Below are 13,752 nucleotides of genomic sequence, written 5' to 3' on the forward strand. Positions count from 1 at the left end.
AATGTGTAAGCTGAAGCGTGACCTCACATTTCCACAGCTCAAGTTACGACTAGTGTTGTTCCGATATCAGAATTAGGAAAGGTCCCGATACTGCATTAAAACGCTGGTATCGGTCCAGATACCGGCCATCGACAATTTGGGACCATGCTTCGAACGCAGCAAGCCGCACGCTGAGTGAAAACACGAGGAGAAGCTTTTTACATTGTCAGCGTTATTGTTGTGTCTACTTATGTTTCGTTTGAAGAAAAAAGTCCTTATTATGACACCTGTCCACAATTGGGGCAGTTGCATGGTACTCGCTGATTTTTGCTCCGTGGCAGAAAAGGTATGTTGCTTTTGGTTGACACAGTACCTCATTTACTACTTAAATGGTGGAAAATGTCATTCACTAAATCGTTTGTGTCCGGATATACTCGTCTTTCTGTGTGCCATCAAAGCTCTAGGTTCGAGGTAGCGCTAGCATGCTAAAGTCATTGTTATACTCCCACAGGCTAAGTCCACGTGCCTTTCCAATGCCACACACAGTTTACCTTAATAAAACAAAGGGGGAGGATCCAAAGTAAGTGCTTAGTTGTACAGTCAACTTTTAACAAAAGTCTGGTTACAATCGTGTTAGTGTGGAGAGCCAAAAGCTCTGAACAGAAATGTTGTATTTCAAATCAATACGTATCTAGACATAAAATAAGATGTGTACATTAGCAATTTAGCAGAAGTGCTTTTTTTAAGCTGACGTTCTCAGACTGGAACACACAAACGGCTGACGTCATCATGAAGTGGTTCAATGTTAAACGGATATTAAATATTTATAACCTCATCAATAATATTTGCACTATTTTGCACCACAGAGTACTAGGTTTTCAGCTCTACACAAATAAGTCTCAAAATTATATTTTTTATCTTTACCTTTGCTAAGGGACAATGATTTTCTTGGCATATAATGTGATATTTATGTACAAAGAAAATGTACATTAGCACAAATGTAAAACATTTGGGGGGGGTTAAAAAATGCATACTCATATACACAATTAGACATAAAGATGCTTCAAATTTCAATCAAACAACCTTACGACCATAACTGATATAAAGTGATCAGAGTATGTATGTTGTGATAGTGTTAAGTGGTCATGTTGAAGATTTGACAGCCTTTGTGCGCATGGTAAATGAATCCGCACTGCCAGTTAGTGGAATCGGTATCGGGGGCCAAAAAGTTATCGGAACAACACTAGTTACTATCCGACCTAAAGTACAGCAAAATACAAGTCTGGTAATCAATATAAGTACTTTATAACAGAGTTTGTTATTATTGGTTGTTTGGATGCAATGTTTAAATATTTATCAAACTGGACTAGGATTTCCTCAATTTTTCTTTGCATTTCTTTTACAAAAGACAATTTTTTTGCTCTAAGGCAGGAATCCTCAAGCCTATTCCCCGAGGGGGGATCCTGATTGTTTGAGGCAGGTATGTTGCAACGGGGAGAGTTGGAAAACAGGCAGGACACCGGCCCTCAAGGAACAGGATTGAAGACCCCTGTTCTAAAGTAATGAGACAATGTCATTGATGTAAAAATCAGTGAATTATCTAATTTCTTTCTTAATGGCAGGGCCCTGAAATGCTTATCGTAAACAAAATAAGACATTTCAATAAACATTAGTAATAAATATTCTTAAATTGACTATTTCTACATGATTAACTTTCAAACAAGCCCATAATTTGTGCATTCCCACCATTTATGTACAAACAAGAGTGCACTTTGCAAATTAAAATTTAAAATGAAAAATGATTAATGCATGGAGGATAACTGGCAATCAGTTTGCTTCCCAGTTCTCACCAATTCCTTTGACACAATGCATGACAATGTCGAGTTCCTGTCCTGGACGGAGCAGCGCTATAAGGATGTCATCATGGACTGGTCCAATGTTGGAGTCAGCAAACACATCTGCCTGGTTACCAATTGGGACCCACTTTATATCTCTGGAATAGACTGCAATAATGACAAGTGACAATTAAAAATGAAAACAATACGGGAAAAGGGATTTCTAAACTTCAGTCATGTAAATGAACAGTAAACTTCCATTCCATGATACTGAATGATATGGCTGTAGCTATCAAACATTTATATAATCAAATATTCTACATTATTCAATTGATGATTATTAAAGGGATACTTCACTGATCTATTTTCTATAAAAACACATCACGATGCTGTTCTGCAATGTAAGGGTGGTCTCGTGTGTGTGTGAGAGTTCAGAATAGAGATGGCTCTCGGAAAGAAACTGTTTCTCAGTCTATTGGTCCTCGATTTGATGCATCTGTAGCGCCTGCCAGAGAGCATCAGGTCGAACAGGTGGGAGTTTGGGTGGGTATTGTCTTTGACGATGTTGAGAGCCCTGCTGAGGCACCGGGCGGTGTAGATGTCCGACAGTGAGGGGAAAGGGCAGCCAATAATCCTTTGCGCTGTTTTGACTGTCCTCTGGAGCCTCACTCTGTCCGCCTCAGTGCAGCGGCTGTACCAGGTGGAGACACAGTACGTCAACAGTCTCTCGATGGTAAAACAAATTGGCACGCCTCCTATTGGAGTCCGGATTGTTATTTTTCTTCTAGATTCAACGTCTACGTACGTAATATTGCGTGAATTGTCAGTTCTGTTGTCTAAAATGGCAACCGATCGCCACCAAAATGCAAATGGACAATACTATTCTTCTCCACTTTCAACCTGTGAAAGTATAAAAGCGTTCCTCACAATAGTTTGGATTTATTGACATCAAACATGAGCTCATGTGATCACCTCCACAAAATGGTCTGCAAATGGTGAATGGGCTGTCACTTATAGCGCTTTTCTACCTTTGGTACTCAAATTGATTCATACTATTACCTCATCTACCTACTGATTACATACCATCAGGCGTAACTGGGGTTTAAGTATCTTGCTCAAGGATACTTCCACATGGTCACAATGCCTGCGGATCAAACCCATAACCTCTAGGCTAGGAAACGACCACTCATCCACGCCACCGCAAATATAAAAAATAACGTGCCGATCGATTCTCCACTTACACAGGCTGAAGCGGACAAGAACAAGAATGGATATATTTCTGACATTTACACTTATCTTTTGTTAAGTGTGAGGAGGCAAGCAGGCATCAATGTTTAGACCTCCCAACCCCAAAGGTAAAAATAGTACATTCTTTGACGGTGTTAAAATTAATAATAATAATAATAATAATCATAATAATAATAATACATTCAATTTGCAAGTTATGGATGGCTTTGAAGGTGTAGTGCAGCAGTTTGAATTGGATCCGGAATTTAAGAGGAAGCCAGTGAAGTTGCAGGAGAACTGGGGTGATGTGATGAGACGAGGGTGCTCTTGTGTTGAGACGAGCAGCTGAGTTTTGTACCAGTTAAAGTTTATGGGGGGGACTTGTGGGGGAGGCCAAAGAGGAGAGCGTTGCAATAATGAAGACGTCTGGCCGGGAAGATGCTTTCTCGCTACTGGTAATCATGTAACCCAGTACTGCCAGCTCATGGTCGGGCCGTCGGCGACTAAACCGGCAACCCCCTTGAACTCTCAGCTCTTGGGGAGGGTGATCAGGCACCCCGCGGGACGAAAAACAATACCCGACAAAGCAACATCCCTTGCTGATGTTGACCCTGAAACGCAGTCTGACGGCGAGGGCTATGCCAGGTGGACTGGCTACTAAAGGCGGGTCATAACAAACTCTGATTCCGGCAGTCCACTGCAAGCTCAGTTGGATGCTGGTCGTCTGGAGATTCCCTCCTGCCATCAGCAACCATCCGACTGAGCTGAAGCTGGTGCGGTTGGGTACGGCACACACCCTTCTTCACCTAAATCGATTCTGGTGCAGGTCCGTCTCATCACGTCCTTCACTGATGCTCAAAAGTCCCACGGCGATGGAAGATCTCTGACGGGGACAAGCTAGACAGGGCTGGAAGTCTCTAGGAGAAATTCTGCACGATGGGCGACTGGGGTTAGATGGTCGTCTGTCACGGACTCGGGGCAAACGTGGCATTCGGTCCTGCCTCGGTGACTGGGCAGCCTTATTTAAGGGCAGCACTGCCCACCCCACATGGGGAAGAGTCAAGAAAATGTGACTCAAACATTGCTTGCCCCAACCACAGCCTGGCCGCGTAACCGCGCACGGTGGGCTGTCCCCACATTGCGGTCGAAACGAGCGAAATAGGAAAACTAGAGGAATAACCTTTGCCACATGGAACATTAGGACCATGATGGACGTCACCAACAGTGATAGACCTGAAAGAAGAACGGCGCTTATTGCATCGGAGCTGAATAGGTACAACATTGGAATTGCTGCTCTTCAGGAAACAAGACTGCCAGGTGAAGACTCTGTTAGAGAGGTAGGGCAGAAATACACCTTCTTTTGGAAGGGACTGGCAGAGGACGATAGGCGCATTCATGGTGTGGGGTTTGCCATCCGTGACAATATCCTGGAGAAGACTGATAATGTGCCTATTGGACACAGTGAAAGACTGATGTCATTAAGAGTGCCACTGGCTAAGGGTGCATTTGTGACGGTGATCAGTGCATACGCTCCCACGCTGGGAGACACAGATGAAGCAAAGGAAAAGTTCTATGAAGATCTAAATAGACTAGCTGGAAGCACCCCCACAACTGATAAAATGGTGGTACTGGGGGACTTCAACGCAAGAGTTGGCAGGGACAGCGAACTGTGGCCAGGAGCGATTGGTAATCACGGGCTGGGCAACATGAACAGCAATGGGCTCAGGTTGCTGTCGTTCTGCGCTGAGCACGAGATGGTCCTATTAAATACGACGTTTCAACTCAAGAACAAATATAAAGGAACCTGGCAACACCCACGTTCAAAACACTGGCACATGATTGACTATGTAGCAGTGAGGCAGAGAGACCGCAGAGACATCACACTCACTCAAGTGATGAGAGGCGCAGATTGCTGGACAGACCACAAACTGCTAATCTCTCAAATGAGAATGAATATACGACCTCCAATGCGGCGTAGGCAGGACCGAGGCTGCAAGCGCATTAATGTAGCCGCCTTAAACAACGAAGAAAGGAGAAATGGATGGCAGCAGGAGGTATCTGTGTTAGTGGGAACTATAGAAGACTGGAGCCTGGATGTCAACAGTGACCTAAACAACATATGGGACACCTTCAGTTGCAATATCTACGATCGCGCGGTTCAGTATCTCGAGGTGGCGCGCAGACGACACAGGGATTGGTTTGACGAAAATGACAGAGTCATAGTCGATCTTCTTCACAGGAAAAACAACGCACATGATGCAGCATTGGCCAACCCCTCGTCAGTGGCTCATCTTGAGAGATGGAGATATCTGAGGCAAGAGACACAGTCCAGACTACGTACGATCCAGAATGACTGGTGGATCCAGAGAGCGCAGGCTATTCAGCGCATGTCAGACAACAATCAAATGCATGAGTTTTATCAATCTGTCAGAAGCGTGTGCGGACCCCTAAAAAATACTACTGTTCCCATACGCACTGCGGATGGTAAAACGCTGCTGAAGTCCAGCGGAGAGATCCTGGAGAGGTGGGCGGAGCATTTTAGCCAGGTCCTGAATACTGTAAACCCAGCAGACCCTGGTTTTCTGGAGGAGTTGCCAGTCTACCCAGCGATAGAAGAAATGGATGAAGCACCAACGATTGAGGAGGTGCAAGAAGCAATAGAAGGTCTTAAGAACATGAAGTCCCCGGGCCCGGATGGTCTCCCAGCTGAGATCTATAAACACGGTGGGCAGGCAATGACTCAATTCATACACGAGTTCTTTCTGTTGTGCTGGAACAGAGGGAGAATACCAGATAAATGGAGGCTTGCCCATATTGTCACTATCTACAAGAGAAAAGGAGATAAGTCTGTATGCAGCAACAGCCGCGGTATATCACTGCTTGATGTAGCAGGGAAGATGTTTGGAAGAATCCTGCTCTCCAGATTGATGTACCACTTCACGGAGCGTGTCCTGCCAGAGACGCAGTGTGGATTTAGAGCTGATCGGAGCACCCTGGACGTGATCTTTGTGTGCAGGCAACTCCTTGAAAAGTGCCGAGAGCAGCACAAGGACTTCTACGCAGCATTCATTGATCTGGAGAAAGCCTTTTATACGGTGCCCCGTGATTTGCTGTATGAGGTATTGAGCCGCTTTGGCTGTCCGCCCACATTTGTTAACATGGTGAGGTTGCTGCATACAGAGACCTCTGCAAGCGTCATACACGGGGGGAATATTTCTGAACCGTTTCAGGTCTCTGTCGGCGTAAAACAGGGATGTGTTTTAGCGCCAATACTTTTCAACTCCTACTTGGTTGCTGTAACAATGCTGACCCAGAGAACCAGGGATGAGCATGGTGTAAAAATCCGATACCGCACAGACGGTGGGGCTTTTTTCAGAGCGAAAACACTGACTCACAATGTAACAATATGCGACCTTCAATATGCTGACGATGTTGCCGTGGTAGCCCACACTCCGCAGGCACTGCAGTCGCTGTTAGCAACCTACGAGGAATCCTATGGAAGAGTCGGACTGAAGATAAATGCGGTAAAAACCGAGGTGCTGCACCGTGTGGGTGCACCTGATGAAACAGTCTTCCAGATCAACGGCGAAGACCTCAAAAACACGGACAGCTTCAAATACCTGGGTAACATTATATCTGACACAGGGAATATTGACAAGGAGATAACTAAGAGGATTCAGCTCGCAAGTGCTGCCTTTGGACGACTAAGGGTGAGGGTTTTTGAGAACAGAAGTCTGAGGGTGGAGACGAAGGTGTCTGTGTATGTGGCGGTGTGCGTGTCAACGCTCCTATATGGCTGTGAGACGTGGACCGTGTACAGGAAGCACATGAGCACTCTGCAGAGTTTCCATTTGACATCCTTGAGAAGAATCCTTGGCATAACGTGGAGGGACCGCATCACCAATAATGAAGTTTTGTCAAGGTCAGGATGCTGCAGCATTGAGGCTTACGCAGTGCGCCGCACACTCAGGTGGGCTGGCCACTTGGTACGCATGACAGAGGACCGCCTGCCAAAGGTAGTGTTCTACAGCGAGCTGTCTGACGGGGCAAGATCTGTCGGAGGACAGAAGAAAAGATACAAAGATTACCTGAAGTATGCCATGAAGTGCTGTCAGATAAATCCGGGGCTATTTGAACAGACAGCCAGAGACAGAAGCGAATGGCAAAATGTTGTGGCAAGGGGAATTGACATTCTGGAACAAAGCGGAGTACATCGAAGAGAAGAGCAGCGTCGTAGACGCCACGAGCTCAGAGACAGGCCGCCTGAAGGCGGCCCACTCAACTGTGATCAGTGCGACCGCAGATCCCGGACCAGACCAGGCCTCCTCAGCCATCTGAGGGCCCACCAAAGACGTGATGAGGCGCGTCGTCGTCGTGTCGACGGACTACCATAAGCAATGAAGACGAGAGGTGACAAGGCTATGGACCAGGATAGAAGCGGATGAGGGAGAAAGGGCGGGGCAGAGTCGACTGATATTGTGCAGATGGAAGTAGGCTGACCGGGGTATGTTATTGATATACTTATGGAAAGATAGAATGCTGTCGAGAGAATGGGAAAACTGCCAACTTTGGAAAGTATTGATTTTGTACCGAAAAGAAGAAATTCTGTTTTGTCGCTGTTAAGCTTCATGAAATTATTAGTGAAGCAGTCATAGATTTCAGATAGACAGGAGGTGACGGATGAGGGAGGGAGTGATATGCTGGGTTTGTAGGAGAAATACAGCTGGGTGTCATCCACGAAGCAATGGAAAGCGATATTGAATTTTCGGAAAATGCTGCCAAGGGGAAGGAGGTAGATGATAAATAATAGGGGGTCCAGGACTGAGCCTTAGGGCAAACCTGAGGTTACTAGGAGGGACTTGGATGAGAAGGATTTGAGCTGGATGAACTGAGTGCGGTCTTTGAAGTATGAGTGGAACCAATTGAGGGCGGTGTGGGTGATGCCGATGGAAGAAAATCTATTTAGGAGGGTGGCGTGTGAGATGGTGTCAAAGGCTGCAGTCAGGTCAAGGAGTATGAGAATGGAGAGTGAACCGGAGTCAGCTGCAATGAGGAGATTAGAAGTGACTTTGAGTAAAGTGGATTCAGTGCTGTGGAGGGGAAGGAAGCCAGACTGAAAGGGCTAATAAAAGTTATTGCAGGTGGGATGAGAGTGGAGTTGAGTGGCGACTATTCTTTTTAAATGAATAGTAGGTTGGAAATGGGGCGAAAGTTACTGTAGTTGTTGGGGTGTAGGCCAGGTTTCTTCAGAATGGGGGTGATAGCTCCAGTTCTGAACAAATATGGTACAATGCCGATGGAGAGAGAAGAATGGATAATGGCTGATGATGAGAGGAAGTAGTGAGGGAGATCTGATGAATTGTGGAGTGCAAATGTAGAAAGAGACCGGCAGGTAGGTAGGGGTTTTGTCGAGTGACGCGCCTTGTCAGGCAAAGTGATGGAACATATAGGAGATAATATGATGTAAATTGGGCTAAGCCCTAGTAGAAGGGTCACTAAATTTAGCCTTGACAAACAATTCTCTAGAATAGACACTAGATGTCGACAGTACAGACGGCACGCCGGTTCAGCCCAGTCCAGCCATGCCAGCTCAGACGGGGGTCTTATTATTAATAAATAATAGTTAAAACATACATGTACCAAAGTCATTGTTATCTAATGTGATTGTTGTTGATAAAAGTAGTTACAACATACACATACCAAAGTCAATGCCTCACAATGCTTTTGCTATGTTCAACACATGACTCACGATGAATCACATAACACGAATGGATTGGGGGAAAACCCCTAGTTAACTTAGACAGCTAGTCGGAGTGACTCGCTGCATAGTTGGACAGCTAGTCAGAGTGACTCACAGGGGAAAACCCCTAGTTGGTCAGGATGGCTCGCTGAATAGAAAGACAGTTAGTCAGGATGACTAGTTGTTCTAATGTTGGAATGATTATTGCTTTTACGATGTATTGTATAAACAAATGCAACCTTTGAAAGAATAATCAAGTTACATATTTAGCCATAATGTACAAAATGGCTTTGCTTTGAAACCGCTTTGTGTATGAACAAAACCTGTGTACATTATTACTCTCTAATGATGACACATGATGAAGAAGAAATGAACAAAGTTTTATAACCTGTTGATTGCAAAGAGAGAATGTAACAACATGTATATTATGTTTCCAATGTATTGAGCTGCATTGTATTACATTGGTAAAGTTTAACTAGTGAGCTGAGAGGATCAGAGAAAAACAAGTCAATGTCCTTGTTAGTGGTAAAGGATTGGGAAAACACTTAACTAGCTGTGAATCAGTGGAACCTTTCACTCGTGACTATGAGTAATGGAAACTTTGAGGCAAGCAGGGCTATATAAGCCTAGCACGAGAGACACAAGGGGCTCTCTTTTTGCATTTCATGGGGACACTTTGATGGATGATTCTATTTTTGCATTTTTTTCTCCCCTTTTTCAGGGCTTATGCTTTTTTCCACCCTCTCTCGCCCCGGACTCTGGTCCCTCGGCGGGATGGGTTTTACTTTTCCTCTATCGATTGGACACCACTAAAAGGCTTAACCACGATAAGGTAATGAAAACCGAAGAAATAACATAAGAGATGCGCGTTTAAGTAAATAGAGAGAGCCTAGTCGATTTGTCCGAGTTATTTCTGGTTTTCCCCCCTATTTCGCCTTATCGCTAATTTGAACCCCGGGCTCTTCGGGAACTGATCACTCTCAGGAGGCTCACTATTTGAACTCGAATTGATGAATGACGATTTAAAATTCCTTTATTCGCTTTGAACCCCTTTTCGCTTTCATGAACATCTTATTAACGATCGTGACCGCGGGGTGATACCGTCGTGTTTGTCCTTTTTGTATCCCGCGACTGGCGGGTTCGAATTGTACTTGCTGTATGTATGTCACACAATCCCTAGTGTTCCTAATTAAATCTGGTAACATTTTCGATTATAACCCATCTTTGTCCTCCTTATTTGATTCATTCGCAGCACTCGACCCTTCGCATTCGAACGAACGGCTGGGGACCCCCTCCCCGTTGGAGGGGCCCCTTTTGTACCAACAACCTAAAAATAAAACAAACCAACAACAAAAAAAGTTTACTCCGGCTTTAGAAAGGAGACATAAAAAACAAATCTGCGCGGTCCTAACCAGGACAGCGAAAATCCACTAGGTCAATAACAAATGCAACAAGATTCACGGAGGCGAAGCAGTCGTAAAAACGAAGTGGTCGGATCGCGGAGCTCCAGATTCTGCACGGTCACTCATCGGTGGCCTCGCGAGCGACGGAGGACCAAATTGGCTCCGTAAAAGGTAAAAATTACAAATTAATGCGCATAGATATAAAAACAATAATACAGGGCAGTTAGCGAACCTAGGAGATTTCGCCTCAACGCCGGCTTAAAAATAATAAAAAGGCGCGATGCGGAGAGGGGCGCGGTGAAAAGGGACTCTGTAAACGAGCTCGTCCTTTTGCACCCCTGCGCCCTTCTCACACTTCCACCGCCCTCGGACCCATTGGACGGAGAGCCGGTCTAGGGACCCACAATCCCGATTGGTAAGCGGAATCTGACATGTGGCGCCCAACGTGGGGCTTGACTGATTGATTTATGACAAATATCGGGATTGATCAGGGGCCCTTAAGGAACCCGAGTAGGCATTTTGCTAAGTATTGGGCATAACAACACTTGGAGGACGATACTCGCTGATAAATTGTTATGTCAGACGACCCTGAGAGGACGCAGAATTAGTCACTTTGAAGAATAGTGTTTCTAGGAAAAGTACTTTTTATTCATAGGTCTAAAGGGGACTTGTGTCGTGGAAAGATAGTGCTAATTTTTGTGTCAGACATACGGAGGCCAGCACCCCATAGGAGTATGCACTCTAGTGTGAGTGTAAAAGACCATTCAAAGTAAATGGGGCTACACTGCGACCTACTGCTCTGGTTGACAGTGAAGATACTGATAGTGTATCTTGCAGCGCGAGCCGCGGAGCGCTCGCAGAAGGAGGGGGCTGGGCCTAGGGATAGGGCCACCCACTGGAAGTAGAGTGGTGGTGGTGGGGGGGGGTCCTCAATTTAAGCAACAAAACTGAGGAGCAACTGACAGAGAGTCAGATTTGTGCCAGAATAGTGAAGGAGGTTGCAGCTGAACTACTCAGTGGAATAGAGAGGCGATTCCTTGAACCTTTTTGATGATAAACTAAGTTTTGTGTTACTTAGGCGTTCCTTGTTGGATACGTTTACCTATCACTTTTGTAGGATATCTTCGATTTCCATTTTTGTTTCAATTACCTTATTCTTTCTTGTCGTATTGCGGAGTGCCTCGTGACATTTATTTCCCTTTTGCCTTGATCGCTGACACCTTACCCATGTTAGCCGAAACAGGCACCCTTCCTATCTCCCTTCCCTATCCTTTCCTTTTCACCTTTTTGAACAGATTTGGAAGATCGACCAGATAGGTTGATATTTTTTTCATTGCAGAAGGAATTTTTTTTTTTTTCCATTTTGCACTTGGATTTTTTGGTTTTTCCTTTTTGCCTTGGATTAATTTTGAACCTTTTCTTCAGACTGAATGGATTTTTGACCAAGTTAAGGTATAGTAACTATTTGTTCAAATCTAGAAAACGTCCCACCGTATAGTAAAGGAAATCAGCTGTCGAGAACAGGTGACACGCTCAAAGCTGAGAGTCCTGTGTGGAAAGAAGCAGCGCACGAAAGGCGACGCTGAGTAACCAGGAGCTGTAGTACGTCTCTATCCCAAAGCGCACGGGAAGGCTTCAGAAATAGGCAGCTCCGCTCCTACAACTTGAGAACAGCAAGGCGGGCTATAGAATACACTTAAGAATGGCCGAGGAAGAGACAGAGTTACACTTGCTCCCGTGCCCTTCTGATGGGGAAGACACGGCGGCAAGGTCTACTCCTCAGCCTTTAGGACAACACAAACTACCGATAAGACTTGTGTTACACAGTGGAAGCCTAGTTAAATGGCAGGTCCTGCAGTCATGGAATCCATCCGTTCGACCGGAGGAGCTTCCAACAGTGGTTGATGATGCCCTTGCGCAGGATGGCCAGTATTGCGTAGAAAAACCCGGAGAGACGGGTGTGATGACCGTAATAGTGAGCCACCCGCTTCAGGGCTTCAGCCGCAGAGTAGTTGCTGGTTGGCTGGAGTGGTGGATTAGCATGATGGAAAAATACAGAGTGGTCGAGCGAGTGAGTACAGACCTTGTGTGGGACCCGATTGTTAAAACTTTGGCAGGAATGGCTGATATAAAATACGAACTGGTGGGCCTTGAACAGACGAGGGAAGCGTCTAAGTATAAGGAACACCAGGAGTTATGTGAAAAGATAAAAAGACTCGTAGAAGAAAGAAAAGGGTGAGGTCTTAGAATCCCTAGTGAGGGAGAGGAAGATGATGACTTTTCCGAAATGGAGCCAACTACGCTAGAAAGCTCAGAAATGCTTATATGCATGAAAAGAATAGAAGGGGAACAGAAAGAGAGATGATTTGTGTCGAGGTGTTGGATATTTTTTATTTTTTCAATGAAAAGGAGATTTATGGAGTTGCAGGTGCCAGTTGAGTACATGTGTGGCGGAAGGGAGTTGGGTGGCTGAAAAATGTTGTTAAAAAGTGAAAAAAGTTCTTTAGTGTTGACGGCTTATAATGAAATTAGACCAAAGAAGTAGGTTGTTATGGTTTAAGCAATGGTATTTTTGTATAGAGCGGTGTGTTCCATGTGCATTTGTTTGTGGATAGTGAGACCAGTTTTCCTAAAAAGTCGTTCCAGTTGTCGAACTTTTGTTTTCATGGCTCTGAATACCGGGGGAGGTTTAAGAGAAGGAGACGGTGCATATTTTCAGTGGGGCTAGGGAATTGCAAGTGTATCAGGCATGGGGGAATGTTCAGGGGAGATGGTGATTTTATCGATGTTGGAGCAGAGTATTTCGGTGTTGATGTGCTTTATGTTACGGAATGAGCTTGGGTAAGGAGACTTAAAGGCTGACAAGCAGAGTGTGACAGTGAGGAGGAAGTGAGTGGTTATATTGAATCTGAAGAGCAGTTTGAGGGAGATAAAGATGTCCATTAAAAGTCCCACAATGAGGAAATTTGCAGCACAGAGGCGGCGGTGTAATGTAGCCGTTAATGTATAACATTAGCAGCCGACATACATAAAAAGCATGCGGACATACACAGTATATACACAAATCCCCATGTGTATATACACCCATCTCACAACATATACTAGTGTAATGAAACACACCTAATGTCTGTCCATGGTACAAGAGGGGAAATAAATAGAAATGCTGCAATCATAAAAAATACTGCAATGATAAAAAAATACTGCAATGATAAAAATGCTGCAATGATAAGAGTACTATAATGATTAATGTGCTGCAATGATAAAAGTACTGCAATGTTAATACTGCAATGATAAAAGTACTGCAATGATTGAAATACTGCAATGATAAGAATACTAAACAAAATACATCATTGGTCAATATTTAAGTACACCATTGGATAAAGTACAGTGGTAGTGTGCATTGCATCCTAGGACTGCACAATTGCACTAATGCCCTCCCGTTTGTAGGCTTGACCCAATGTTCTTGTTAAAAAGTCTGACAGCAGCCGGCAGGAAGGAGTGGCGAAATCTCTCATTCACACAGCAAAGGTGTAACAGTCTATCACTGAAGGAGCTGTGGAGTGATGTA

General features: G+C 44.8%; 1 protein-coding gene across 3 annotated transcripts in view; it reads right to left on the minus strand.

Annotated features, from left to right (window-relative positions):
* polr1c (RNA polymerase I and III subunit C) overlaps positions 1 to 13,752 on the minus strand; it is a 71,726-nt gene that overhangs the window by 20,861 nt on the left and 37,113 nt on the right. For all 3 annotated transcript variants that reach the window (XR_015845062.1, XR_015845061.1, XM_088304641.1), the window contains exon 5: positions 1,830 to 1,982. Coding sequence is in view for 1 of the 3 variants with exons in the window: in XM_088304641.1 (XP_088160767.1) it covers positions 1,830 to 1,982 (153 nt within the window). In the remaining 2 variants the exon portion in view is untranslated. The remainder of the gene's footprint in view (positions 1 to 1,829; positions 1,983 to 13,752) is intronic.

Source organism: Idiotropiscis lumnitzeri, chromosome 9 (genome assembly GCF_059441095.1).
Source record: "Idiotropiscis lumnitzeri isolate Australia: NSW breed Sydney's pygmy pipehorse chromosome 9, RoL_Ilum_1.0, whole genome shotgun sequence".
In the NCBI taxonomy this organism is placed as follows: Eukaryota; Metazoa; Chordata; class Actinopteri; order Syngnathiformes; family Syngnathidae; genus Idiotropiscis; species Idiotropiscis lumnitzeri.